This window comes from Hemitrygon akajei, chromosome 16 (genome assembly GCF_048418815.1).
Source record: "Hemitrygon akajei chromosome 16, sHemAka1.3, whole genome shotgun sequence".
In the NCBI taxonomy this organism is placed as follows: domain Eukaryota; kingdom Metazoa; phylum Chordata; class Chondrichthyes; order Myliobatiformes; family Dasyatidae; genus Hemitrygon; species Hemitrygon akajei.
Genome location: NC_133139.1, coordinates 38251391 through 38278481, shown reverse-complemented (window position 1 = coordinate 38278481; position 27091 = coordinate 38251391). Strand labels below are relative to the sequence as shown.

Here is a 27091-nt window from a genome sequence, read left to right as displayed (position 1 = left end):
CTTCGTGATCTAATTACAGAGCCCTAGCGAGACCTTCCTATCTAAGGATACAGTTATGACAACAAAGTGCAAAAGTAGTTCGCTAGATTAAGTCCTGCAATGGCATGCTTGTCACAAGGTGAGCAGGCAGACTGGTGCCAAAACCTAATGCAACTCAATAATGCAAAGGTAAATCTCAAAGTTTGTAATTTTTCATCAAGTCACAATAAATAAAGCATATGAATATAATCAGGAGTACAATATTTGGCCCCTTCCACTATTTACTAAGATTATCTCAACATAACTTTGGGCAGATCACTTTTTATTTTAGAAAACGGGAGATGATATAATTGAAATGCACAATATTTTCAAAGTTTGACAATGTGGATGTAGAGTTGAAGTTCTTCCCCCACTGTTGTGTCTAAAACCTGAAGTTAGTTTCGAACTAAGAAGTTGGCCATTCAGTTCAAATGACAAAATAATACTCATTCAGGAATTGTGGAAACATTGGAATTTAATGAAAACAGTAGAGGTTCAGTTGCTGAGCATCTCAAGATCAACAGATTTTTAGATTTCATTTTATTTCCACATTTTCAACACCTTGTTTAAAAATTGCAAAGAAAATCTTATAACAATGTAGTTTCTATGAGAATGAAATATTTCCTATACAAGTCAACTACTGCTTTAATAGTGGTTATATCAACTTGGATTCTCGTGGAAATTTATTTATCACAGAACATGATCAATATTTACGTAACTATAATTTTAAAAAGTTCCAAGGTCTAAATGTAAAAGTACATATAATCAATAGAAACTTGAATTCTATAAGCTTGATTAATGAAGCTCAATAACAAAATGACAATTCAAATTAGAGTAATTTTCAGATCCCAGTCACAATTGAACTCTTTTTAATAAGAACTTACCTACACCACGGTGATGTCGTTGACTCAGTCTCTAAGCAATATTAACAAATGTGAATGATCTCTTTATTGTCACAATTTTGTGCCCCTCATGACACAGCAGACCACAATTCCAAAGATACTCAAGAGGTAATTGTGAGCATAAGCCTGTATCAGAATCAGATTTAATATCACTGGCACGTTGTGTACATGGTGGTGTAATTGGGTTCATTATCCATTCAGAACTCTGTTGGCGAAGAGGAAGAAGCTGTTCCTGAAACGTTGAGTGTGTGCCTTCAGGCTTGTATACCTCCTCCTTGATAGTAGCAATGAGAAGAGGGTATATCCTGGGTGAGAGAGATCCTTAATGAGGGATACCACATTTTTGAAGATATCCACGATGCTGGGGAGGCTAATGCCCATGATGGAGCTGGCTGTGTTTACAATTTTCTGCAGCTTTTTCCTGATCCTGTGCACAGAACCCTCCATACCAGTGATGCAACTAGTTAGAATGTTCTCCACGGTACATCTGTAGAAATTTGTGAGAGTTGCTGATGACTTAACAAAGCTCTTCCATCTCCTAAAGAAGTATATCCGCTGTCATGCTTTCTTTGTAATTGCATTCATATGTTGGACCCAGGATAGATCTTCAGAGATGATGACACCCAGGAACTCCAAACTGCTCACAATTTCCCTTGTTGATCCATCAATGAGGACTGGTGAGTGCTTCCTCAACTTTGCTTTAGTGAAGTCCACAATCAATTCCTTGGTCTTACTGATGTTGAGTGCAAGATTGTTATTGTGATACCACTCAACTAGCTGATTTATTTCACTCGTGTATTCCTCCATATCACCATCTGAAGTTAAGGGTCCAGTTGCAAAGGGAGGTAAAAAGATTCAGGTTTTGGAACTTGTTGATCAGATATGAGAGTATGATTGTATTGAACGCTGAGATACAATCAATAAACAAGCAGATATTGCTATTGTCCAAGTGACCAAAGGCCAAGTAAAAGACAAGTGTGATTGCATCCGCTGAAGACCTATTGTGATAGGCAAATTGCAGCAGGTCCAGGTCCTTGCTTAGGTAAAAGTTGATTCTCTCCATGACCAACCTCTCAAACCATTATGGTAGATACGAGTGCAACTGGGCAGTAGTTGTTCCGGTTGCTCACCGTGGTCTTCTTGGGCCCTTTTGAAGCAAGTGAGAATCTCTGACTAGTAAGATTGAAAATGTCCTTAAATACTGCCAACAGTTGGTTGGCACAAGTTTTCAGTGCCCTACCAGATACACCATCAGGGCCTGAAGCCTTGCCAGGGTTCTCCTTCTGATGTTCTGACAGAGATCACAGGTACCCAGATGCTGCAGGGATTCACAAAGGTAGCTTTATTCTTCCTTTCAAAGCATGCATTTGGGAGTGATAAATCACAGTCATTCACGAAGGTTTTGATTTGTACAAATTAATGGCCTACAAATCCCACCAAAGCTGACATCTCTAACTTCAATCAGAACTATTATCTCACTCTTAAAATAGCCTTCCGTTAGTCGTACCTGGACTTCTGGTATCATTTTGGATTTCCAGACTGAATGCCACAGATCCAGCTGTCTGAGGACTATGAATCAGCTGGTTCATCCGTGGCTTTTGGTTTGGGTATGTCTATTATGCTGTCAAAGGCACACACTCATCCACACAAATCTTGCTTAAGTCAGTGACAACTGTAACATATTAATTCAGATTTTTAAGATAAATCCTTTTATATTGTTCAGTCCACTGACTCAAAGTAGTCTTAAGTGCTCCTCTGCCTCCCTTGACCATAACTTCTTGGTCTCCACCTGTACACAGGTGTGCAGAAATACAGCTAGGTGATTGGACTTTCCAAAGTGTGGACGTGGAATGGCATGTTAAGTATTTTTGATGGCAGAAGAACAGTGGTCAAGTGTTTTGGCTCCTCTGGTTCTACAGGTGATGAGTTGGTGGTAGCTATTCAGGGATGTCTTCAAGCTCTCCTGGTTGAAATTTCCCACAATGATAGGGAAGGCATCAGGGTGCATTGTTTCATGACAGCTGATCACGGTACTCAGCTCCTCCAGTACCTTCCTGACATGGGCCAGAGTTGTAACGTACACCGCAACCAGGAAGATGGCAGAAAACTCTTTCGGCAGATGAAATAAACACTGCTTCACCTCTACAAATTCCAGGTCAGGTGAACAGGATTGAAACATATCACCATGTCTGTGCACACAATGAGTTGATCATGAAGCATACTCATCTCCTCTATCTTTAAAAGACTGAGTTGTCCTGTCTTTGCAGTGTCGGTGAAGCCTTTGGGAGGCAGTGCTGCTTCCAAAATAGCAGGGGTGAGCCATATTTCCATGAAGCAAATACATAGCAGTCCCTGATGTCGCTCTGCTACTGCAATCTTAAATTTGATTTTCCAGAGACAGTACATTCGCCAGCAGGATGGGATGGTCAGGAGTGGGGTTTAAAGGCTATGCATTTTAATTGAACCAACAACCCTACATGCCTTTCTCTCTTCCTTTTACTTAATGGGGAAATGCAGAACTGACACGAGTCTGCCAATTTTGAAGATTGATAGATTTTTAAATTGTTTTAAAATGATGGTGCTCATCAAAAGTACCTGTAACTGTGAACTTCAGCTGTCATAGTCCTAAATTGGAATTTTTGACGATTCCCATCGGAGCTGCACGCAGAGTCACCACATTTTGGCACCATCTTGTATTGCAAAATTGATATTAGGCACTTTGTTCACTCTTGGTTTCATAACCAACCTGACCTTACCCTAATCGGTCATTCGTATATTTGCAAATGTCATCCTATAATGATCAGATCAAGGAACTCTTAGTTTACAATGGAAATTGAATTGTGTTGGACTTTGTGGTTTGTTCCACTAAGACTCTAAACAGCATTGCAGAACTGCACTATCATGACTTGTAAAACAACTTTTTTCTAACTATTTTTCATTTTGTTATTTGGTTTTTCAAGGAAAAACTTTGTTCTTAGCTAATTTGCTTCCTCAGAAATTAAGTTATATAATAAATTACAGGATTATTACAGCTGTATTCATATATTTATAACATTGCACATTGCATGCATGGAAAAGAATCACCAACTCAAAATGCTAATGTCTGGAACAACTTACATCCACTTGGAGGTAGGTGATGGCTCATTTCAACAAAAAGAACAGAATATTTACTTGGTATGGTTGCAAACTGTTAACATTTCAAGATGCCATTGATAAATTCATTAGTGACTGGAAATCAATTAAAATGTATGAAAGAAATAAAAGCAGCATAGAATAAGGAGAGCCAGGAATGCGAGAGGAAAGAAAGTTAACAAACCTAAAAGGACAGTAAAGTATTGACAAGTTTATTAATAAAATAATTCAGCTGAATTATGACATTAGAAATCTTTGTCAACTGACAAGAACAACAGTTGTATCAAAGACAATGAAGGATCTTTTTACTTAGTTGGGAGAGAATACTAAACTACACTGGCTGAACAAAGTTAGTCATTCACTCAAGGGCATACATTGGTGCCGGACATGCTTGATCCAACCCATTGCCCACGCTTATGTTGCATGAACCCTTGCTGCACTAATCCTTTACAGTTATGTGGCTTCCAGTGACCTTGAGGTTACAGTTCCATGACTATCCTATGAGTGGAATAGACTCCAACTAGTGACAAGGCCTTCAAGCAGTGATATCCAAGATCCACATTTTTCACATGTCAAAAGTCTGTTTCAGTGCCCATGAAATATTGTGATTATTTATCACAATAAATAACTGATTATCAGTTTGTTTTGTACTTCCACAAAGTTACGGAACTGCAGAACATGCTGATATGAACACAACAGCTGGTCCAAAATTCACTATAATATTGCCAGTCAGCCATCAGCAGAAAGCAGCCCAATACAGAATACTAAAAAATAATGTTGAAAATACAGCTTTCACAAACATTCAATTCAAAACTAGTTATGAACTACAAAAATGTAGAATATTATATGTACGGTAGTATTAAAATCCATCAAGAAAAATAAATGCATACAAGGATTATTAATAAACATTCTGAAGAATCAGCAGGGAGGTGCCTGGCAAATGAAAATACATGCAAGTAAATGCAACTTTTTCAATTTAGAATAAAATAAATTAAATTTCAAGACAACGTGCATGATTTGAATTCTGTGACATAGCTGATAGCCTTTCCCAGTTGATAAAGAATCCAAACAAGAGGTCATAGATAGAAGCTTAAAAGTATAAGATTTACAAATGAGAAGGTTGTCCAATCATTAAGAGAGAAATTATGGCAGAATTTATAAGTAATGCTCAACTATGGCCTAAAAAAGTCATTCCAGAAAGATCTAATGATGAATTCATTTATATTCTTAACATTAATTTTATCAGTCACAGAGGATCTCTTACGTCCAGCAACAACGTCATGAAACAGGCTGAGTACTCAGACATTAATAAATAAGTCTAATACAGCAAAAGGTTCAGCTCTTAAAGTGCTTTACAGAATATCAATTAAAGGCCATCATACATGAGATAATAGAAGAAACTCAAACATAAGTCTGAAAATTTTGTCAGAATTCTGAAAGATTCAAAAGGAAGTTAACATTATAATTGTAAATTTTCATGAATTAAATTTCACACCTAAATTTACTTTCAAGGATTACAGATGTTCAGTAGTAATCATGGCTTAACAAAGCATCATAGTTCCACCTCATTTAACAGGACTTTAACATTATCATGACTTTACATTGAAATGGAACAATTTGATTCATACTGGGAAAAATGGTTTAACTACATAACACCTCATAGGCCTGATTTTATTCACAAGTCAATGAATATGTTGTAAAAAAAAAAGATCACTCCCTACTTTGTACATAGTTTTCTTATTTCGATTGTTCTTTCTCTCCTCTCCTTTCTATGAGTGCATACCTCAGATAATTATTATGTGGAGATTTATGACAAATATGATTATATGATATATATGCACAGTATCTGAAATACATCTTATGGAAATGTTTGTTTGATGATAAACTTCAATAAAAAAATAAATTACAAAAAAAAGAAAGTGGCACATAAAATGTTGACTTTCTTGCTAAATCAGTGATTTTACTGGTGTGGACATCAACATTTAACCTGTAGAGGAGCAGGGCATTATCAACAATAAACTCTGGATTTTGCTTTCAACTCCAGTTTTACACTGTTGATAGAGAACAATAATAGTTTTGCCAATGGATCTACAAGAACTGGGCCAATCTTAACATTCAAATTTGATTGACATGTCACAAGATTAGAAGCATATAGAAATGGCTGGTAAATGAGAGCATCAGCTAGCAATAGTAAGAAAGTCAAATTTCATCAATATCTGTTGAGTAGTAACATTCGTGGGGAAAAAATACAAGTTGATCCACTTGGGAAGAGAGTCAGATTTTTTTTAAAGCATGACAAAATAAACATTATTGGTGTTCAATGTTTCCTGTCCTGGTACAGGAAACATTGCAAGTTAACAGGCAGATCAGGAAGACAAACATTTTATTGGCCTTGAATGTAGAAGAATACTGATGTATTGTTCTAATTGAATAAAGCCTTTGTCAGAGCTCACTGGAAAACTGATCTGGCTCTTCCTACCAAAGGAAGGATAACCTAGTAATAGCGGAAGTGAGGTGAAGGTTCACCGCTGAGATGGCGGGTTTATCATAGGAAGAGAGATTATGCAGCTTGAGTCTATACCCTTTAATGATAAGAGATAAGCTTACTGAAACAATTAAACCTTCATGGGTTTCACTGGATAGATGCAGAGTTACTTCCCTTGGCTCGTGTGTCTAGAGAAAAGGTCAACAATTCAAAACAAGGTTTTGGCCATTAAAGAATTCCTAAAATCAAAAGAGAGGGAATCATTTAAATTTTCTTTGCAAGGAATTTGTGAAGATCCAGATCGAAGCATATTCAGGGCAGGTATTAATAATTTTAAATATGAAAGTATTCTAGAGATATGGAGATGATGAAGGAAAGTGACATTGAGATAAAGGATCAGCCATGATTTTCTTGAATGGTGGAATAGAAAAATTATTTTGCTTCTATTTCTTATATTTTGTTATGATCAGAAAGTTACAGTCTTCTGATTTCTTTTTGTAGTTCTGGGTGCTCTAAACACTTTTGATTGTATAATTTCTGGGCAAAAAGCTTTAAAATTCTCAAGTAGCTTTGAGTTGAATCCCATTGGTATCATGTAACAAGATCTAGTCCATCATTCTTTAAAAGCACATTAACTTATCTTCATACATCAATTCCATATCCTCCATTTCCTTTAGAATTCCAAAACATAATAAATGCTACTTTATTTTTGATGATGTAAGGATGACTACCATCAGGAAGTAGAGAATTCCACAGACTCAGAAGCTTCTATGTGTAAACCTGTTCATACCTCACCACTTATTCCAAGACTGAATTATTTTTTCTAGACTTTCACCAGTGGAAACATCCTCCAAGTATTTATCTTCAGGTATCCTATGATCGATCTTTCTTCAGAGTTTTAATACACTCAGCTCCTCATGTTGAGGGAAAGGAATGCCAAAATTCTGACTTTTTTCACATACTTTGGTATATAAAGATGATGAAAGGCATTGACTGTGTGGATCGTCAGAGGCTTTTTCCTAGGGCTGAAATGGTCAACATGATAGGGCACAGTTTTAAGGTGCTTGGGAGTAGGTACAGAGGGGTAAGTATTTTTTTAAAAACGCAGAGAGTGGTGAGTGCGTGGAATGGGCTGCCAGCGACTGCGGTGAAGGCGGATACAATAGGGTCTTTTAAGAGCCTCCTGGATAGGTACATGGAGCTTAGAAAAATAGAAGTTTATGGGTACCCTAGGTAATATCTAAAGTAAGTACATGTTCAGCACAACATTGTGGACCGAAGGGCCTGTATTGTGCTGTAGGTTTTCAATGTTACTTTCATCAGAAACAACAGGAAAACATATCATAAGTTTGACTTATTTGACTGCTAGCATAAGTATCTTATAATGGGATATGAAATTACATTTTAGTAACACACCTTACCATGCTCAAGACCATCAAGTATTCTTTCTACCTTACATAAGTGAATTTGCCCAAAATACTTCATTGTCTATAAAATACTTTGCAAGTTCTGCAGTTATGAAATGTGCAACACATTTTTAATAACACATTTTATTCCTCAAAAACACATAATGATAATCACTGACATTAATCCAATAAACTTTACAAATCTTTACTCTGCCTCTTCCAATCTGAATGATTCTGAGAGGTATTGCCAACAATGACGTGTTAATACACATTGTTTTTCAGGACAAACTGATCTAAATGAGATCTGTAAATTGCTGGAGCCCAAGCATGTGTTAGTTAACATCATTTTCATTTCACAATTGGGAATAAGGGCAATATGAAATTTATTTGTCTTACCTCTCCTTTAACTTATCAGAGAGCTCTTCCAAAATTTGTACAGCTTGTCTGTGATAATCCAGCTGTGCCTCCACCAGGGCTGACATTTGGCTCACCTGCTCGATCTGCAAAACAATTTTCCTCTTGTTTAGGTCACTGGAAGTAGATATAAATTGTCAACATACAAATATCATAAATTACTTAGTTCTTTCATAATGTATGTGACTCCAAACATAATGGGGGCATAATGTCTAATAACTTTTATAGAACAAGGATGAAATGTGCATCCATTTTGTAACATTTATTTTTATTTCTAATAAACCTTTCTTCTTTAGAATTGGTTCAGAATCAACGAAAATGGCTAAGGACCAGATTCATCAGGACCAGGAGACCACATGGGAATCAATTTAAAACTACCTCAGGCGACAATATGACTAACCAGACACAGTGCTTATCCTACCTCATTCAAAATAAATATATGAAAGTTTATATAGCCCATCTTTATATAATCTTAATGCACCAATGACATGCAAAAATACTTCATTGCAACTGTTTGTATTAAATATTACAATGATGATCAATCTGCCAATTTAAAATGCTGTCAAAGGAATGATGTTACTGCCCTATCATCAAACCCCCACCCCCCACTGTATTAAATCTATCAAATTACAAAAAAAGTGTGGGTTTATCCCAGGCAGATCTTGCTGATACATGAAGGCTGGAATAACATCAACATGATAGTCACTGCAGTCTTAAATAGTTCATTGAGTCAGTTGTTTTGATACAAGTCTCTACATTGTATGCACTTGCTCCTAATGCAGGGTTTTGACCCGAAATGGCAGCAATTCCTTTCCTCCCATTCATGCTGCTCAACCTGTTGCATTCCTCTAGTGGGTTGCTTGTTGCCCTACATTATAATTTCATCAGATTATGGATTAACATACAAAAGGACAAAGGAAAATTCATATGGAGGTGGCAGGAACATTGTGGGAAGGTGGCTAGAGTAGATGGAATTTAATTCAATGACACGATTTCAAAGATACAGATCAAGTATTTTTCAATTTCCAGAGGCAGAACCCCCATTTTGGAAGTGGTCCATTCTCAGAACTTCAAATATTTATCATCACTTGGCTAAATTCATGGCTGAAATTGGAGGGAAAAGCATCATTTGGCATTGATTATAGTGAGTAATTTGACAAAGATAGGGAAATTATTGTTGAGGGTACACAAAATCTTTTGCTCTAAAAGAAACCAATGCTTTACACCTATAACTGTGTGGCTAAGTACAGCTCCAACACCATATACAACTTTGCTGATAACACCACTGTTGTGGGCTGTATCAAATGTGCTGATGAATCAGGAGGAAGACTGAAAAATTAGCTGATTCATAACAACCTCTCACTCAATGTCAGTAAGATCACGGAACTGATTGTAGACTTCAGGAGAGGGAAACCAGAGGTCCACAAGGTCAGAAGGTCAGAGGTGGAGAGGGTCAGTAACTTTAAATTCCTGGGTGTCAGAGGACCAGTCCTGGACACATCTGCAAAGAAAGCACAGTAGTGCCTCTACTTCTTCAGAAGTCTGGAAATTTGATGTCATCAAAATCCTTGGCAAACTTCTATAGATGTGTGGTGGGAAGTGTATTGACTGGCTGTATTACAGCATGGTATGGGAACACCAATGCCTTTGAATGGAAAATCCTACAAAAGGTAGCGGATTCAGCCCAGTACATCACGGGTAAAACCCTCCCAATCATTGAGCACATCTGCACGAAATGTTGACGTAGGAAAGCAGCATCCATTATCAAAGAGTTTCACCAGCTAGGTCGTGTTCTTTTCTCACTGTTGCCAACAGGTAGAAGGTACAGGTGCCTCAGGACTTGCACCAGCAGTTTACTAGCCGCCAACCATCAGGCGCTTGAACAAAAGGGGATAACAATACACATTTAAGGATTTCATGCTTGTAATTTCATCTGTTACTTAATGCTCGTTATTTATTGCTATTTCTTTATATCTGTGTTTGCAGTTTGTTGCCGATTGATCCTATTTACAATTACTCTTCTATAGATTTGCAATGTATGCCAACAGAAAAAAATCTCAGGAATGTATGTGATGATGTATATGAACTCTGATAATAAATTTTACTTTGAACTTTGAAGTTAAATTCTTTAGAAATCCAAGCAACTTTTCAATCACATCTCTTATTTTCTTGATTTAAAGAAATCTTCAGAGAGTTACTGCGATGCATTGCTCATTTTACTTTACATTATTTGCATTGGATAATAACACTTAAGGTACTTGCTTAACACTTCCAACCCAGAAACAAAATGCTTAGGAGGTGCAAATGGCACATTTGATATCAATGACAAGGAAATTGGGGAGGGGGCACTTTTACCCATAATATGGCAGTAATTTGTGTTTCAATCAGAAGTAATCTTGCTAAGATCAATCTGTTAACCAAAAACAGAAAGTTGGTAAATTCTTTGACCAAGAGAATTGAATTTGATTTGCTCCTTTGTTGAAATTTATACAGATATAATCTACTGCATATGTTGGAGATTATGATCTGGAACAGGAACACGACTTCATGCTACTATTTTTCCATTTAGTCAAGAAATACTTTTATTAAACTATCAGGTGACTTCCAACTATAAACTTAAGTGAACTGAGATCTGAATCAACATATTATCTTATTACTTCTTATTAAAGCTATATAATTTACTCCAAAATCAATGTAAACACAGAAAAATGAAAATAGACAAATGGGTCTTTACAAAGCATTCTTACATCAGTTTCTAAAAGGTTGTACATGCTAGTTTCTGCAACATCTTTGGATTCATCAAATTTTTCCAAAGCTTGTCTAATCTCCTCCTCCGGTATTTTACCCTGTCGTTTCTTCTTGTAGTCGTAGTCCAGGCGACGACCTTCAAGTTTCTTCAAATGATGCTGAAATGTCAACAATTAAGAATTATTGCACATTATATACCTGCATTTACATTTTACTTTTTTTGTTCTTTAATGCTTCCCTAACATAGTCCTCAAAAACACTGTCCACAATTATTTGTAACAAGAATCCACTGTCAGCAGTCTACCAGATCTTTAAGTGACAAAATCAGGGCAACTAGTAACATCAGATTGGAAGGGCTTCTCTGTATACCTTCTAGCATGGAATCATAAATTAACATTCAGAAGGATTTTTTATTTTATTTCTGAAGTGCAGAGGCTAATTGCTACACTCCAAATAACAAAAACCATTCTCAGGGATAAAAAAAATATCAGGATTGAACCTGTTGCTTCCGGTTCACATAGCATAATATAATAATATCCACAAAGAACTATGTTGTGAGTATTAATAATTATGCAGGATGTGAAATTCATTTTGATAAATTTGTCCTCTACATAATAAACACGTCATATTTCATAGGAAAAAGGAAGTTTGCTTTTAACAACAAAATCAGGAATTAAAGGAATTTAAGCACAAACAGGAGAAAATTTGCAGATGCTGAAAATCCAAGTAACACACACACAAAATGCTGGAGGATCTCAGCAGACCAGGTAATATCTATGGAAAAGAGTACAGTCGATGTTCGGAGTGAAATGAACTTTTTAAAGTTTAAGTTCCAGTTTATTGTCATTTGATTATGTACCTCCGAATGAAACAACCTTCCTCCAGAACAAGGTGCACAACACTGTATACATACACAGTAACTCACACAACACAGTAATATTACCACAAATAAATTAACGAATAATATATTCCAGAAGACAGCCATTTAACATAAGGTGCATTTACGACACAAGTTAAAAAGTAAACAGTACAACATTACTGGTGCTTCTTAAATGATGAGACCTAGATGGTGACAGGGAGTTTGGTAGATTCATAGCTGGGGGTGGGGGTGAAGATGTTTCCTCATTCTAACAGTCCTTGTCCTAATGCGACAGTACCTCCTGTCTGATGCAAGGCGGTCAAAGAGATTGCAGGATGGATAGAGGGATCCTTGATAATGCCAAGGGCCCTGCATACACAGTGCTCCTGATAAGTATTTCAGATGGGTGGAAGAGAGATCCCAATGATCCCCTCAACAGTCCTCACATTCTTTAAAGGGTCTTGTGGTTAGCTACCTTACAATTCCTGTACCACACGGTGATATAGCTGGTCAGGACACTCTCAATGGTGCTCCTGTACAAATTGGTAAGAATGGGGGATGGGGAAAGAGGGGGAGGAGCTTCAACCACTTTAAGGTTTGCCAAAGTGACTTACTTTGACTTTATAAGTGAGATCAATACTGAACGATGATCAGCTAAGGGGATGATTTAGTTTGTTATTCTGATGTACTATGTCAGACACCTAGGCCAAAAAGTCAGTTAATATAGACAACAGTTTAAAATGAATGCCAAGATCAAAATCCAAGCAGATCTTTTTAGGCACTGGATTTGTTATGTATTAAAGCTTCCTGCAAGATAGCTAGAAAGAAATAAAAAGACCACTGGAGTCATGTTCAGTCATGCTCCAACTTCACTTAGTTTATCAATTTCATGGTTTTCAACTTCCTATTTTCCAAGGCACCTTAAACCAATACAGGACAACATAAAAATCTCTCCTGAGCTTCTACAGAGCTAATCATTTCCCTTCTTTGGACATTCTCAGTAATATTTCAAGGCTCTCTGTAATTCTGATACCTGGTCAATGCTGCCTGTGGATCTCTGCGAGTAGAAAGAAGGTAAAAACATTCAGAGGAGGAAAATCTAGGCTGATAACTTCCAAGGCTTGAAAATCTGCTATTATTTATATTTTATCATTTATATTTATATTTTCACCATGGACGTCCACTCTCTATATACCTCCATCCCCCACCCGGATGGTCTCAAAGCTCTTGGCTTCTTTTTGGATTCCAGACCTAACCGATTCCCCTCTACCACCACTCCTCCGTCTAGTGGAATTAGTTCTTACTCTCAATAATTTCTCCTTTGGCTCCTCCCACTTCCTCCAAACCAAGGGTGTAGCCATGGGCACCTGCATGGGTCCCAGTTATGCCTACCTTTTTGCTGGCTTTGTGGAACAGTCCATGTTCCAAGGCTATACCGGTATCCATACCCCTCTTTTCCTTCACTACATTGACGACTGCATTGGCACTGCCTCCTGCAGGGGTGCTGAGCTCGTCGACTTCACTAACTTTGCCTCCAACTTTCACCCTGCCCTCAAATTTACCTGGTCCATTTCCGACATCTCCCTCCCCTTTCTTGATTTTTCTGTCTCCATCTCTGGAGACGGCTTATCTATTGATATCTACTGTAAGCTTATAGACTCTCACAGCTATCCGGACTATTCCTCTTCCCACCCTGTCTCTTGCAAAAATGCTATCTCCTTCTCACAATTCCTCTGTCTCCGCTGCATCTGCCCTCAGGATGAGGCTTTTCATTCCAGGACGAAGGAGATGTCTTCCTTTTTTAAACAAAGGGGCTTCCCTTCTTCCACCATCAACTCTGCTCTCAAACGCATCTCTCCCATTTCCTGCACCTCTGCTCTCACCCCATCCGCCCGCCACCCCACTCGGGATAGGGTTCCCCTTGTCCTCACCTACCACCCCACCCGCCTCCAGGTCTAACGTATAATTCTATGTAACTTCCGCCACCTCCAATGGGATCCCACTACCAAGCACATCTCCCCCCCACCTTCTGCTTTCCGCAGGGATCGCTCCCTATGCGACTTCCTTGTCCACTCGTCCCCTCTATCCCTTCCCACCAATCTCCCTCCTGGCACTTATCCTTGTAAACGGAACAAGTGCTACACCTGCCCTTACACTTCCTCCCTCACCACCATTCAGGGCCCCAGTCAGTCCTTCCAGGTGAAGCGACACTTCACCTGTGAGTCGGCTGGTGTGGTATACTGCGTCCGGTGTTCCCGGTGTGGCCTTTTATATATTGGTGAGACCCGATACAGACTGGGAGACCGTTTCGTGGAACACCTACGCTTGGTCTGCCTGAGAAAGCAGGATCTCCCAGTGGCCACAGATTTTAATTCCACGTCCCATTCTCATTCTGATATGTCTATCCATGGCCTCCCCTACTGTCAAGATGAATCCACACTCAGGTTGGAGGAACAACACCTTATATACCGGCTGGGTAGCCTCCAACCTGATGGCATGAACATTGACTTCTCTAACTTCTGTTAATGCCCCTCCTCCCCTTCTTACCCCATCCCTGACATATTTAGTTGTTTGCCTGTTCTCCATCTCCCTCTGGTGCTCCTCCCCCCCCCCCCTCTTTCTCCCGAGGCCTCCCGTCCCATGATCCTTTCCCTTCTCCAGCTCTGTATCACTTTCGCCAATCACCTTTCCAGCTCTTAGCTTCATTCCACCCCCTCCAGTCTTCTCCTATCATTTTGCATTTCCCCCACCCCCCACTACTTTCAAATCTCTTAGTATCTCTCCTTTCAGTTAGTCCGAAACATCGACAGTGCTTCTCCTTATAGATGCTGCCTGGCCTACTGTGTTCCACCAGCATTTTGTGTGTGTTGTTTGAATTTCCAGCATCTGCAGATTTCCTCGAATCTGCTATCATTGTTTCTTTTATCAGTTTTGCACAGTTCCAGATTTCTGGATGAAGAAATTATGTTCAAAGTAAATTACATTCAGCTCTTTTTTTTTTTAAAAAGAAGACCTTGGCATTATCACTTAGCCTTTGTGGATTCACTGGGCAGGCATTCAGTAATTCTGCAAAATAACCATAAGACATAGGAGAAGAAAAAGGCCATTTAGCCTATCTAGTTCACCCCTCCATTCTATCATAGCTGATTTATCATCTCTCTCAACTCCATTCTCCTGCCTTTTCCCCGTTAACTTAGACACCCTTATTAATTAAGAACCTGTTAACCTCTGTTTTCAATATACCCAATAACTTGGCTTCCACAGCTATCTGTGGCAATGAATTCAACAAATTCATCACCTTCTGGCTAAGGAAATTCCTCCTCACTTCTGTTCTAAAGGGACTGTCTACCATTTGAAGAGTGTGCGCATTGGTCCTAAACTCCCCCACAATAAGAAACATCCTCTACATGTCCACTCTATCTAGGCCTTTCAATATTTAATAGGTTTCAATAAGATCCCATCTTATTCTTCCAAATTCCATTGAGTACAGGCCCAGAGCAAAATGCTCCTCATACATTAACCCTTTATTTCCCCCAGGATAATTCTCATAAACCTCCACTGAACCCTCTCCAATGCCAGCACACCCTTTCTTAGATAAGGGCCCCAAAACTGCCCACAATATTCTGTGCAGTCTGACCAATGTCTTATAAAGCCTCAGCATTACATCCTTGGTTTTATATTCTAGTTCTCTCAAAATGAATGCTAACATTGTATTTGCCTTCCTTACCAGCAACTAAACCTGCAAGTTAACTTTTAGGAAATCCTGCACGAGGACTGCCGAGTCCCTTTGTACCTTGGATTTCTGAAATTACTCCCTACTTAGAAAAAGAGTCTATGCCTTTATTCCTTTCACCAAAGTCCAAGACCCTACACTTTCTTCCATTTGCCCATTCTCCAAATCTGTCCAAGTCCTTCTGCAGACTTCCAGCTTCCACTTGTCCCTCCACCAATCTTTGCATCATCTGCAAACTTGACCACAAAGCCATCAATTCCGTCAACCAATACAGTGATTATACAACATGAAAAGATGCAGTCCCAACATAGACCCCTGTGAAACATCATTGGTCGCCAGCAGCTAACCAGAAAATGCCCCCTTCTATTCCCACTCATTGCTTCCTGCCAGTCACCCAAATTTCTATGTATGCTAGCATCTTTGTTTTATTCGGACTGAGAAAATGACTTCTTCTTTCATATTTGTTCAGTCAAATGTGAGTTCTGTAACATTTGAGTGGTTTACCAATAACGTATCCTAAGCCTGATTTTCTCAATGATTAGCTGAATCATGGTATCACTATGTCTATATGCAGAACCAGTTTGAATTACCTTGAATAATTAAAAATATTTAATTTTTTTTTAAGTGTCACGTAATTGGGGAACAACCTGAAATACTTTTTCCTTTCTTGCCCTGTAGAAATTTGCTCGTGTTTCTGAATTGCAGAATATTCAATGAGGTTTTAAACCACCAGCAAAAACTAACTTGTCAAAGTATTAACTATGATTGCAAATATAACCTCAGACAGAAGACAAAAACATAGCTCCCTGTTGCACTGATCAGGACTTTCCTCACATGTAAACACATTCTTGAATAGAAACATAGAAAACCTACAGCACAATACAGGCCTTTCGGCCCACAAAGTTGTGCCGAACAAGTCCCTACCTTAGAAATTACTAGACTTCCCCATAGCCCTCTATTTTTCTAAGCTCCATGTACTCATACAAAAGTCTCTTAAAAGACCCTACCATATCTGCCTCCACCACTGTTGCCGGAAGCCCATTCCGCGCACTCGCCACTCTGAGTAAATAACTTACTCCTGACATCACCTCTGTACCTACCCACCAAGGCCTTCTCATGGCCCCTTCTGGCTCTCCTAATTTCCTTCTTAAGCTCCTTCCTGTTAGAACATAGAATAGTACAGCACATTACAGGCCCTTCGGCCCACAATGTTGTGCCGACACTCAACCCCTGCCTCCCATATAACCCCCCACCTTAAATTCCTCCAAATACCTGTCTAGTCATCTCTTAAACTTCACTAGTGTATCTGCTTCCACCACTGACTCAGGCATTCCACGCACCAACCACTCTCTGAGTAAGAAACCTTCCTCTAATATCCCCCTTGAACTTCCCACCCCTTACCTTAAAGCCACATCCTCTTGTACTGAGCAGTGGTGCCCTGGGGAAGAGGCGCTGGCTATTCACTCTATCTATTCCTCTTAATATCTTGTACACCTCTATCATGTCTCCTCTCATCCTCCTTCTCTCCAAAGAGTAAAGCCCAAGCTCACTTAATCTCTGACAATCTGTTGGGCTTGCAATAGATCCTCTGAGATATGACAGTGCTTATCCTTTCCAACACTGACCTCTCAATGAAGACTGGTGTGTGTTCTCCTGACTTCTCCTTGCTAAAGTACACAATCAATTCATTACTTTTGCTGTCATGAGATATCTTAGATGGTTGAGTGGTATTGCAACAAACTCTTACTGAGGTAGTTGCATCACCACTCAACCAGCTGATAATTCTCACTCCTGTATGCCTCCATGTAGCTATCTGAGATTCTGCCAATAGCAGCAGTGTCATCAGCAAATTTATAGATAGTGTTTGCAGTTCTGGACGTTAGCGGCTGACTCAGGGTGGAACGATGAGTCACTCCGAGGGGTATTTCGGAATGGTCTCAGTGACATGGTGAAAAATGGGTTGGTGGAATTGCAGTCTTCAGGAATACACCCACCATGTCATCAGGTTCTTCAGAGGCTTTTGGAGAACAAGCTATTCGTTAAGGCAGAAAAGTGCAAGTTCCATCCCCATTCTGAAAGTTTCCTGGGGTACATCATTGACAGCGGGTTGCAACCAAGCCTTATAATCTTCTAGATCCCTAACATTACCTAACTCTCTGAACCTTTTGTAAGCTTTTCCTTTCTTCTTGACTGGATTTATTACAGCCTTTGTACACCACAGTTCCTGTACGCTACCATTAGTACGTCGGTACTAATGACATAGATAGGACAAGGAAGAAGGTTCTGTTACAGGAATATGAGCAGCTAGGGGTCAAATTAAAAAACAGAACCTCAAGGGTAATAATCTCTGGATTATTACCTGAGCCACGAGCAAATTTGGCTAGGTTAAATAAAATTAGGGAGTTAAACGCGTGGCTCAGAGACTGGTGTGGGAGAAGTGGGTTTTGCTTCTTGGGACACTGGCACCAGTACTGGGACAGGAGAGAACTGTTCCGGAGGGACGGGCTTCACCTGAACCGGGCTGGGGTTAGTGTCCTGGCGAATCATATAACTAGGGCTGCAGAGAGGTCTTTAAACTAACTAGTGGGAGACAGGCAAGAAGGAAAAGGAGGTGGGGTGGCTATGTTAATAAAGCAAGAAATCACTGCAATAAAGCGAAATGATATTGGCTCAAAGGATCAGGATAACAAAACAATTTGGGTAGAAATAAGAAATAGTAAAGGGAAAAAAGCAGTGGTGGGAGTAGTCTATAGGCCTCCAAACAGCTGTAACTCAGTTGGTCGGAGCATAAATCAGGAAATAGTTGGGGCTTGTAATAAGGGAACAGCTATAATTACGGGGGATTTTAACTTTCATATTGACTGGACTAATCAAGTCGGACACAGCAGCCTTGAAGAAGAGTTTATTGAGTGTATTCGGGATGGGTTCCTTGAACAATACGTTACTGAGCCGACAAGGGGGCAAGCAGTCTTAGATCTGGTCCTGTGTAATGAGACAGGACTAATAAAAAATGTCCTAGTAAAGGATCCCCTTGGAATGAGTGACCATAACATGGTCGAATTCCATATTCAATTAGAGGATGAGAGGGTTGGATCTCAAAGAAGCGTACTGAGCTTAAATAAAGGAGACTATAATGGTATGAGAGCGGAATTGCTTAAGATGGATTGGGAAAATAGACTAAAGGGTAGATCGGTACTTGATCAGTGGTGTATATTTAAGGAGTTATTTTACAACTATCAAGAAAAATATATTCCACTGAAGAAAAAAGGGTGTAAAAGAAAAAATAGTTATCCGTGGCTAAGTAAAGAAATAAAGCAAAGTATACGACTAAAAAGAAAGTTATATAAGGTAGCTAAATCTAGTGGGAAGATTGAAGATCGAGAAGCTTTTAAAGACCAGCAGCAAATAACAAAAAGATTGATTAAGAAGGGGAAGATAGATTATGAAAGTAAATTGGTGAAAAACATAAAAGCAGATAGTAAGAGTTTTTATAGTTACATAAAAAGAAAAAGGGTGGCTAAAGTAAATGTTGGTCCCCTAGAAGATGAGACCGGGAAATTAATGGAGATGGCAGAAACGCTGAACAAATATTTTGTATCAGTTTTTACAGTAGAGGACACTCAAAATATCCCAACACTGGATAAACAGGGGGCTCTGGGGGAGAGAAGCTAACTACGATTCAAATCACCAAGGAAATGGTACTTGATAAATTAATGGGACTGAAGGTGGATAAATCCCCTGGACCGGATGGCTTACATCCTAGGGTCTTAAGGGAAGTGGCGGTTGGGATTGTGGATGCATTAGTGATAATTTTTCAAAACTTGCTGGACTCGGCAATGGTCCCGGCAGATTGGAAAAATGCTAATGTAACTCCTTTATTTAAAAAGGGCAATAGACAGAAGGCTGGGAATTATAGGGCAGTTAGCCTAACATCTGTGGTTGGCAAAACGTTGGAATCGATAATTAAGGAAACAGTAACAGAGCATTTGGATAAACATAGCTTAATAGGACAAAGTCAGCATGGCTTTACAAAAGGGAAGTCATGTTTGACAAATTTGTTGGAGTTCTTTGAGGATATAACATATAGGGTAGATAAAGGGGAACCAGTGGATGTGGTGTATTTGGACTTCCAAAAGGCATTTGACAAGGTGCCACACCAAAGATTATTACTTAAAGTAAAAAATCATGGGATTGGGGATAATATTCTGGCATGGGTGGAGGATTGGCTTTCTAACAGAAAACAGAGAGTTGGGATAAATGGTTTATTCTCAGACTGGCAGTTGGTGACTAGTGGTGTTCCGCAGGGGTCGGTGCTGGGACCCCAACTCTTTACAATCTATATTAATGATTTGGAGAAAGGGACTAAGTGCAACGTATCGAAGTTTGCTGATGACACAAAGATGAGAGGGAGTGTAATGAGTGCGGAGGACATTGAAACTCTGCAGGGGGACATAGATAGGCTGAGTGATTGGGCAGACATTTGGCAGATGAAATATAATACTGACAAGTGTGAGGTCTTGCACTTTGGCAGGAAAAATAATAGAGCAAGTTATTATCTAAATGGAGAGAAACTGGAAAGTGCTTCTGTGCAAAGGGATCTGGGGGTCCTGGTGCAGGAAACACAAAAAGTTAGTATGCAAGTTCAGCAGGTGGTCAAGAAGGCCAATGGAATGCTGGCTTTTATTGCTAGGGGGATGGAGTATAAGAACAGGGAGGTCTTACTGCAGTTGTACCGGGTATTGGTGAGACCACACCTGGAGTACTGCATGCAGTTCTGGTGTCCATATTTAAGAAAGGACATACTGGCTCTCGAGGCAGTGCAGAGAAGGTTCACTAGGTTAATTCCGGGGATGGGTGGGTTGATGTATGATGAGAGGTTGAGTAGATTGGGACTCTACTCATTGGAGTTCCAAAGAATGAGAGGCGATCTTATTGAAACATATAAGATTGTGAAGGGGCTTGATCGGGTGGATGCGGGGAGAATGTTCCCAATGATGGGTGAAACTAGGACTAGGGGGCATAATCTTAAAATAAGGGGATGCCGTTCCAGGACTGAGATGCGGAGAAATATCTTCACTCAGAGGGTAATGGGGCTGTGGAATTTACTGCCCCAGAGAGCTGTGGAAGCTACTACACTCAATAAATTCAAAATGGAGATAGACATTTTCCTGGATAAAAATGGCATTAGGGGATACGGTGAGCGAGCAGGTAAGTGGACATAAGGCTAGGTTTAGATCAGCCATGTGATCTCCTGGACCAGTTTTCGATAGCCTGGATGGGTCGGAGAGGAATTTTCCAGATTTTTTCTCCTCAATTGGCAACTCGATTTTTTTCCCCCGGGTGATCACATGGGTTTGGGCGGGATGAATAATAAAATAAAATGGGCGGCATGGTGCCCTGTTGGTTGGCACTGTTGCCTTGTGGGATTCGGTGAAAACTAGAGTTAAGATTGGATCAGCCATGATCTTGTTGAATGGCGGAGCAGGCTTGAGGGGCCAATTGGCCTACTCCTGCTCCTATCTCTTATGTTCTTATGTTATAACTTCCCTGTCTCATTGGAACGTACCTATTCAGAACTCCACACAAATATCCCCTGAACATTTGCTACATTTCTTCCGTACCTTTCCGAGAAAATCTGTTCCCAATTTAAGCTTCCAATTTCCTGCTTGATAGCCTCCTAATTCCCCTTACTCCAAATAAACGCTTCCCTAACTTGTCTGTTCCTATCTCTCTCCAATGCTATTGTAAAGGAGATAGAATTATGATCACTATCTCCAAGATGCTCTTCCACTGAGAGATCTGACACCTGAGCAGGTTCATTTCCCAATACCAAATCAAGTACAGCCTCTCCTCTTGTAGGCTTATCTACAAGAAACCTTCCTGAACACACCTAACAAACTCCACCCCATCTGAACCCCTTGCTCTAGGGAGATGCCAATTGATATTTGGGAAATTAAAATTTCCCATCACGACAACTCTGTTATTATTACACCTTTCCAGGATCGGTTTCCCTATCAGCTCCTCGATATCCCTGTTATTATTGGGCGGCCTATAAAAGACAACCAGTAAAGTTATTGACCCCTTCTTGTTCCTAACCTCCACCCACAGAGACTCCGTGGACAATCCCTCCATGGTGTCCACTTTTTCTGCAGCCGTGACATTATCTCTGATCAACAGTGCCATGCTCGCACCTCTGTGGCCTCCCTCCCTGTCCTTTCTGAAACATCTCAAACCCTGCACTTGAAGTAACCATTCCTGTCCCTGAGGCATCCAAGTCTCTGTAATGGCCACCACATCATAGGTCCAAGTACTGATCCACGCTCTAAGCTCATCCACTTTGCTCACAATACTCTATGTGTTAAAATAGACACATCTCAAACTGTCTATCTGAACGCATCCCTTCTCTATCATCTGCCTGTCCTCCCTCACACATTGTTTCCAAGCTTTCTGTATTTGTGAGCCAACCTCCTCTTCTCCAGTCTCTTCAGTTCAGTTCCCAACACCCAACAATTCTAGTTTAAACTCTTCCCGTCAGGATATTGGTCCCCCGGGATTCAACTGCAACCCGTCCTTTTGGTACAGGTTACATCTACCCCAAAAGAGGTACCAATGATTCAGAAATCTGAATCCCTGCCCCTGCTCCAATCCCTCAGCCACGCATTTATCCTCCCCTTCATTCTAATCCTATACTCATTGTCTCGTGGTACAGGCAGTAACCCGGAGATTACTACCTTTGCACTCCTGCTTTTCAACTTCCTTCCTAACACCCTGTAGTCTTTTTTCAGGACTTCTTCCCTTTTCCTACCTATGTCCTTGGTACCAATATGTGCCACAGCCTCTGGCTGTTCTCCCTCCCACTGCTGGTTATCTTAGACGTGATCTGAAGCATCCCAGACCCTGGCACCTGGGAGGCAAACTACCATGCGAGTTTCTTTGCTGCGTCCACAGAATCACCTGTCTGACCCCCTAACTATAGAGTCCCCTATCACTACTGCCTTCCTCTTCCTTTCCCTACCCTTCTGAGTCACAGCACCAGACTCTGTGCCAGAGGCACAATCACTGTTGCTTCCCCCAGGTAGGCTGTCCCCAAGCAACAGTACTCAAAGAGGAATACTTATTGTCAAGGGGTACAGCCACAGGGGTACTCTCTGGTACCTGACTCTTCCCCTTCCCTCTCCTGACTGTTACCCACTTGTCTGTCTCCTGTAGCCCTGGTGTGAACACCTGCCTATAACTCCTTTCTATCACCACCTCGCTCACCCTGACCAGGCGAAAGTCATCAAACTTCATCTGCAGTTCCCTAACTCAGAGCAGCAGCTCGACACACCAGTGAAGATATGGCCATCTGGGAGGCTGGGAGACTCCAGGACCTCCCATATCTTACACCAAACGCAGGAAACTGGCCACACACACATACTACTTCCTTTCCGCAATTAATGCAGGTAGACCTACCTCACCTCGTTACCCCCTAAGCCCGTTGAGCCAAAGCGTCACCACTCTGCTACCTCTCACTCCGCTGCCCACTGGATATGGCAGTCTTTTTAAACTTCTCCCACTCTACTGGCTGACATAATGCGCCTGCGCAGTCTTGCCTCCCTTTTACCCCGAGTTGTAAAACTGCCTTCACTCCGGAAACCCTTAGCCATTCACCCAAAGCCTTCTTGCTCCGACTCAAAAACTGCTGAAGATTCCTTGCCTTTTAAAACTTTTCCCGCTCTACTGGCTGACATCACACGCCTGCGCAGTCTTGCCTCTCTTTTACCCCAAGTAGTAAAACTGCCTTCACTCTGGAAATCCTTAGCCATTCACCCTCAGTCTTCTTGCTCTGATTCTGGTGTGAATGCACACCAAATGTAAATACAGCAGAACCCACTAAAAATATGGTTTTGAGTTCACTAGCTTTGGAAGGAGAATTTTGAGAGTTTTATATATACATTTTAGTTATTGTTGCGTAAACAAGCTACAGTAAAATTTAGACAATCCACATGCTTGAGAATTTGTTGGTGCTGGAATAGCAGTTTTTCTGATTATTGGGTATTACCCATTATACTCAAAAACACTGTTCACTTAGTTTTAAAGAAACAGATCACACAGAGGTATAATAAAGTCTGCAATGAACATGATGAGTTAAAAGTTGCAGACAAAAATACACAAGCACTCCAGCCACAACTTACAATGGTCCTGACCTCTGATGTTCTAGACCCCAAACCTAGGCAGCAACACCTCCACTACGATTATCATCAGCCTTACATTGCAAGGCTGCTTCCTCTCCCCCACCACCCTTCCCATAGTGGGCCAGAACTCAAATAATAAGATGGAGTACAGGAAGGAGACAGGCATCCTAGCAGCATGGTTTCATAACAACTTTTCACGCAATGTCATAAAAACAAAAAAGTTGGTCATTTCGTGGCATAGATACCTCCTGAGGTGGAGATGGTTCAGAACTTCCAAGTTTCCAGGTGTAAACAACACCAATTTTCTCTGGTCCAGCCACGTGGATGCCACGGCCAAGGAAGTACACTGATGCCTCTTATTCCTCAAAAGCTGAGGAATTTTGGCATGTCTCCAAATGACCCTCACTAATTTTTACAGATACACCATAAAAAGCATTCTATCTGGATGCATCACAGTTTGGTATGACAGTTGCTCTGTCCAAGATGTCAGTAAATTACAGCTGTCAAAATAGCACATTCTATAATGAAAACCACCTTCCTCCCCAGTAACTATTTAATACCCTTCCCAACGATACAGGAAAGCAGCCAACATAACCAAACCCCCCCACCACCCCAGTTATTCTCCCTTTTCCTCCTCTTTCCATCATGTAGAATATAATAAATTTTGAAAACACACACTCCAGAACAGCTTCCATCCTGTGATACAGGACTCTTGAATAGACTTCATGTCTGAAAAAGATAAGCTTATACTCACAATATAATTTCATACTCTTGCACCTTATTAGTCCACCAGCAAGCACTGTACTTTTTGTTACACTATACTCTGTACTGTTAGTATTTTTCCTTTTGTATTTCTTTGGTGTACTTATATCTGGAAGGATCTGTCTTGATGACATTCAAAGCAAAGCTTTTCACCCTATCTTAATGACAGTAATTCACCAATAACCCACACACCAGCCACAACCACGGCCCACAATCCAGAACCCAGCTCTGGAACACACACTTTTGCACTCCAGACCCCTCGCTATTTTGAACTGATGAGTAAGCTAAATGCCAGACAATTAGCATTTACAATCAACAAGATGGTGAATTTTTGCATTTTTAAGACAATAAAAAGTAATAGTATCTTGTAAAAATTGTAAACTATAAGGGTTTTCATTTAACTAGAGAGAAGAGCTTCAACAATAATTATAAACATGGACAAATGTGCAAAGGCAAAAATTAGATTGGGCTAATATAAACACATTAGACATTTGTGTTATTAATCAAGGTGTTTTATACTTTCATATGAAAAGTGATTTATGACTTTAAACATAGAATTTGATTCATTAAGGATTATCAAGCATTTTAAAGGGAATTAATGCCCCATAATAGCTCCACAGAGTAGACATCAAAAGCTGTCCTTTTCAAAATCTTTTTCTCCTCTTTTTGCAATATTTAATTATTTTATATTTCTTAATGTAATTTATAGTTTCATGTATTACATTGTATTGCTGCTGCAAAACAACAAATTTCATGACATGCCACTGATATTCAACCTGATTATGTATCATCATAAAGGACAAATTCCATATTAATCTTCCCACACGCTTACCGGAATCAGGTATCAGGAACCTGGGTGAAAGAACATGACAATGATGTCTAATTGCACTCGTGAAGTAGCCATTCTAAGATATACTGATGATGTGTTTGTTTTAAGGAAGCGGAGGAAACATGATAAAGTGGTCAAAGAATCATCAATACAATGTGTTTGCCTATAAAATGACATTTTACCTGAATTTCTTTGAAATCTTTATCACACAGACTTTGTAATGGATCAATAAAGTTCTGTTTAACTTCGATATCCAGGGAATCTTTAACTTCAGCCATCCGCTTCATTGATTCACCAACATCAATAAGAGCCCCTCCTTAAAGCACAAAAATTAAGCAATAATTAACTGAAGATCTTAAAATTGAAAGGAATACTATTTCAGTGCCTGACTAAATGAAACATTATACTTAAAAGTTCTCCCTCCTCTTCTGACTCTGACTGAGGCACTATTTGCCCTATGACATGTGCAGCTTATATGTATAATCCTGAAGAATGACTAGGACTGAGGTGTCAGATACGTGCAAGTACATTTTTCCATCAGGATAAATGGTTAACAAGAAGTGGGAATTTACCATCTCTTCCACTGGGACCTTATCACTCTAGAATTTCGATCTCTATCAGCTTGGTTGCTCAACACAACTCAAGAATCTGTCTTGAGATATTGCTGATCTATATTTCTCAACACATACTGGATCGTCTTTTCAGTAAGAGACAATCCAAAAATCAGAATCGTGGACAACTAGCTCTGCTTTTACTGCATTGCAAGTATACAAAGAAAGAACGTATAGAGAACTAAACAATGTGCATTATCTAGGATGCAAAGACTAAATACCAGGGCTCGCAATAAACTAAAATTAAAATAAATCTAAGAAATATTAAAAAATCAAAACCTTAATTGCTGCTAACGGAGGACACTTTAATAAATGACCAGTTCTCTACAAAATTCTAGCTCTATTTTCCCATCAAGGGCCCAAAGGCAGAAAGTAGAATAAAGTAATAAGCCAGATCTTGTTATCAGTCACATTCAACCTCACCACCCATGCTCATACTCAACATTTCAGGATGTGGAACCCTTATTGCAATGGTTTTCTGCACACCAGAATCTCTGGTTTCCATAGATATTGGAAAGAAAATCAATATTGAAGCAAATATGAAAAACAACTAGAATATTTAAGATTTAAAACGTACAACATAACAAAATTTAAATCAAACTGACAAGAGATAATTCATCTTCCCTTTTGCTACCCAACCCTTTGTTCTACAATCCCTCAGTCAAATCAATAGGATCTCAAAACCTGCACTGAAACTAAGAAACAATTCCCAAAGCATAATGGTGGAAATTCCTGGAAGCTGAGCTCAGCAGCTGCATTTTCAGTTTGGCAGCATTAGAGTCTATCTACATTACGAGCATGTCTCCAACATTTTCATTTGACCACATATGCAAGGACATCCCGGACCTATTGCTATTTTAAAAGTTGAATACTGGCAGTTCTAATGATAAACATGGCAACAGCCAACAAAATTGGAGCCTACATGTTCTTCTTGAAAAAGTGATAGTAAAAACAGATTATTCCATTATACCAAGCCAAAACCCTAACCACCAAATTGCTGCGAGGTTTCATTAAAGCC

The 27091-nt window shown here is 39.8% G+C and overlaps 1 protein-coding gene across 2 annotated transcripts in view; it reads right to left on the bottom strand.

The window, feature by feature from the left end:
- The window catches only part of LOC140739988 (endophilin-A2-like), a 134505-nt gene that overhangs the window by 37244 nt on the left and 70170 nt on the right, over positions 1–27091 (bottom strand). For both annotated transcript variants that reach the window (XM_073068732.1, XM_073068733.1), the window contains exons 5-7: positions 25645–25778; positions 11105–11263; positions 8340–8443 (exon numbers count right to left, since the gene is read on the bottom strand). In XM_073068732.1, the coding sequence (XP_072924833.1) occupies positions 8340–8443; positions 11105–11263; positions 25645–25778 (397 nt within the window). The remainder of the gene's footprint in view (positions 1–8339; positions 8444–11104; positions 11264–25644; positions 25779–27091) is intronic.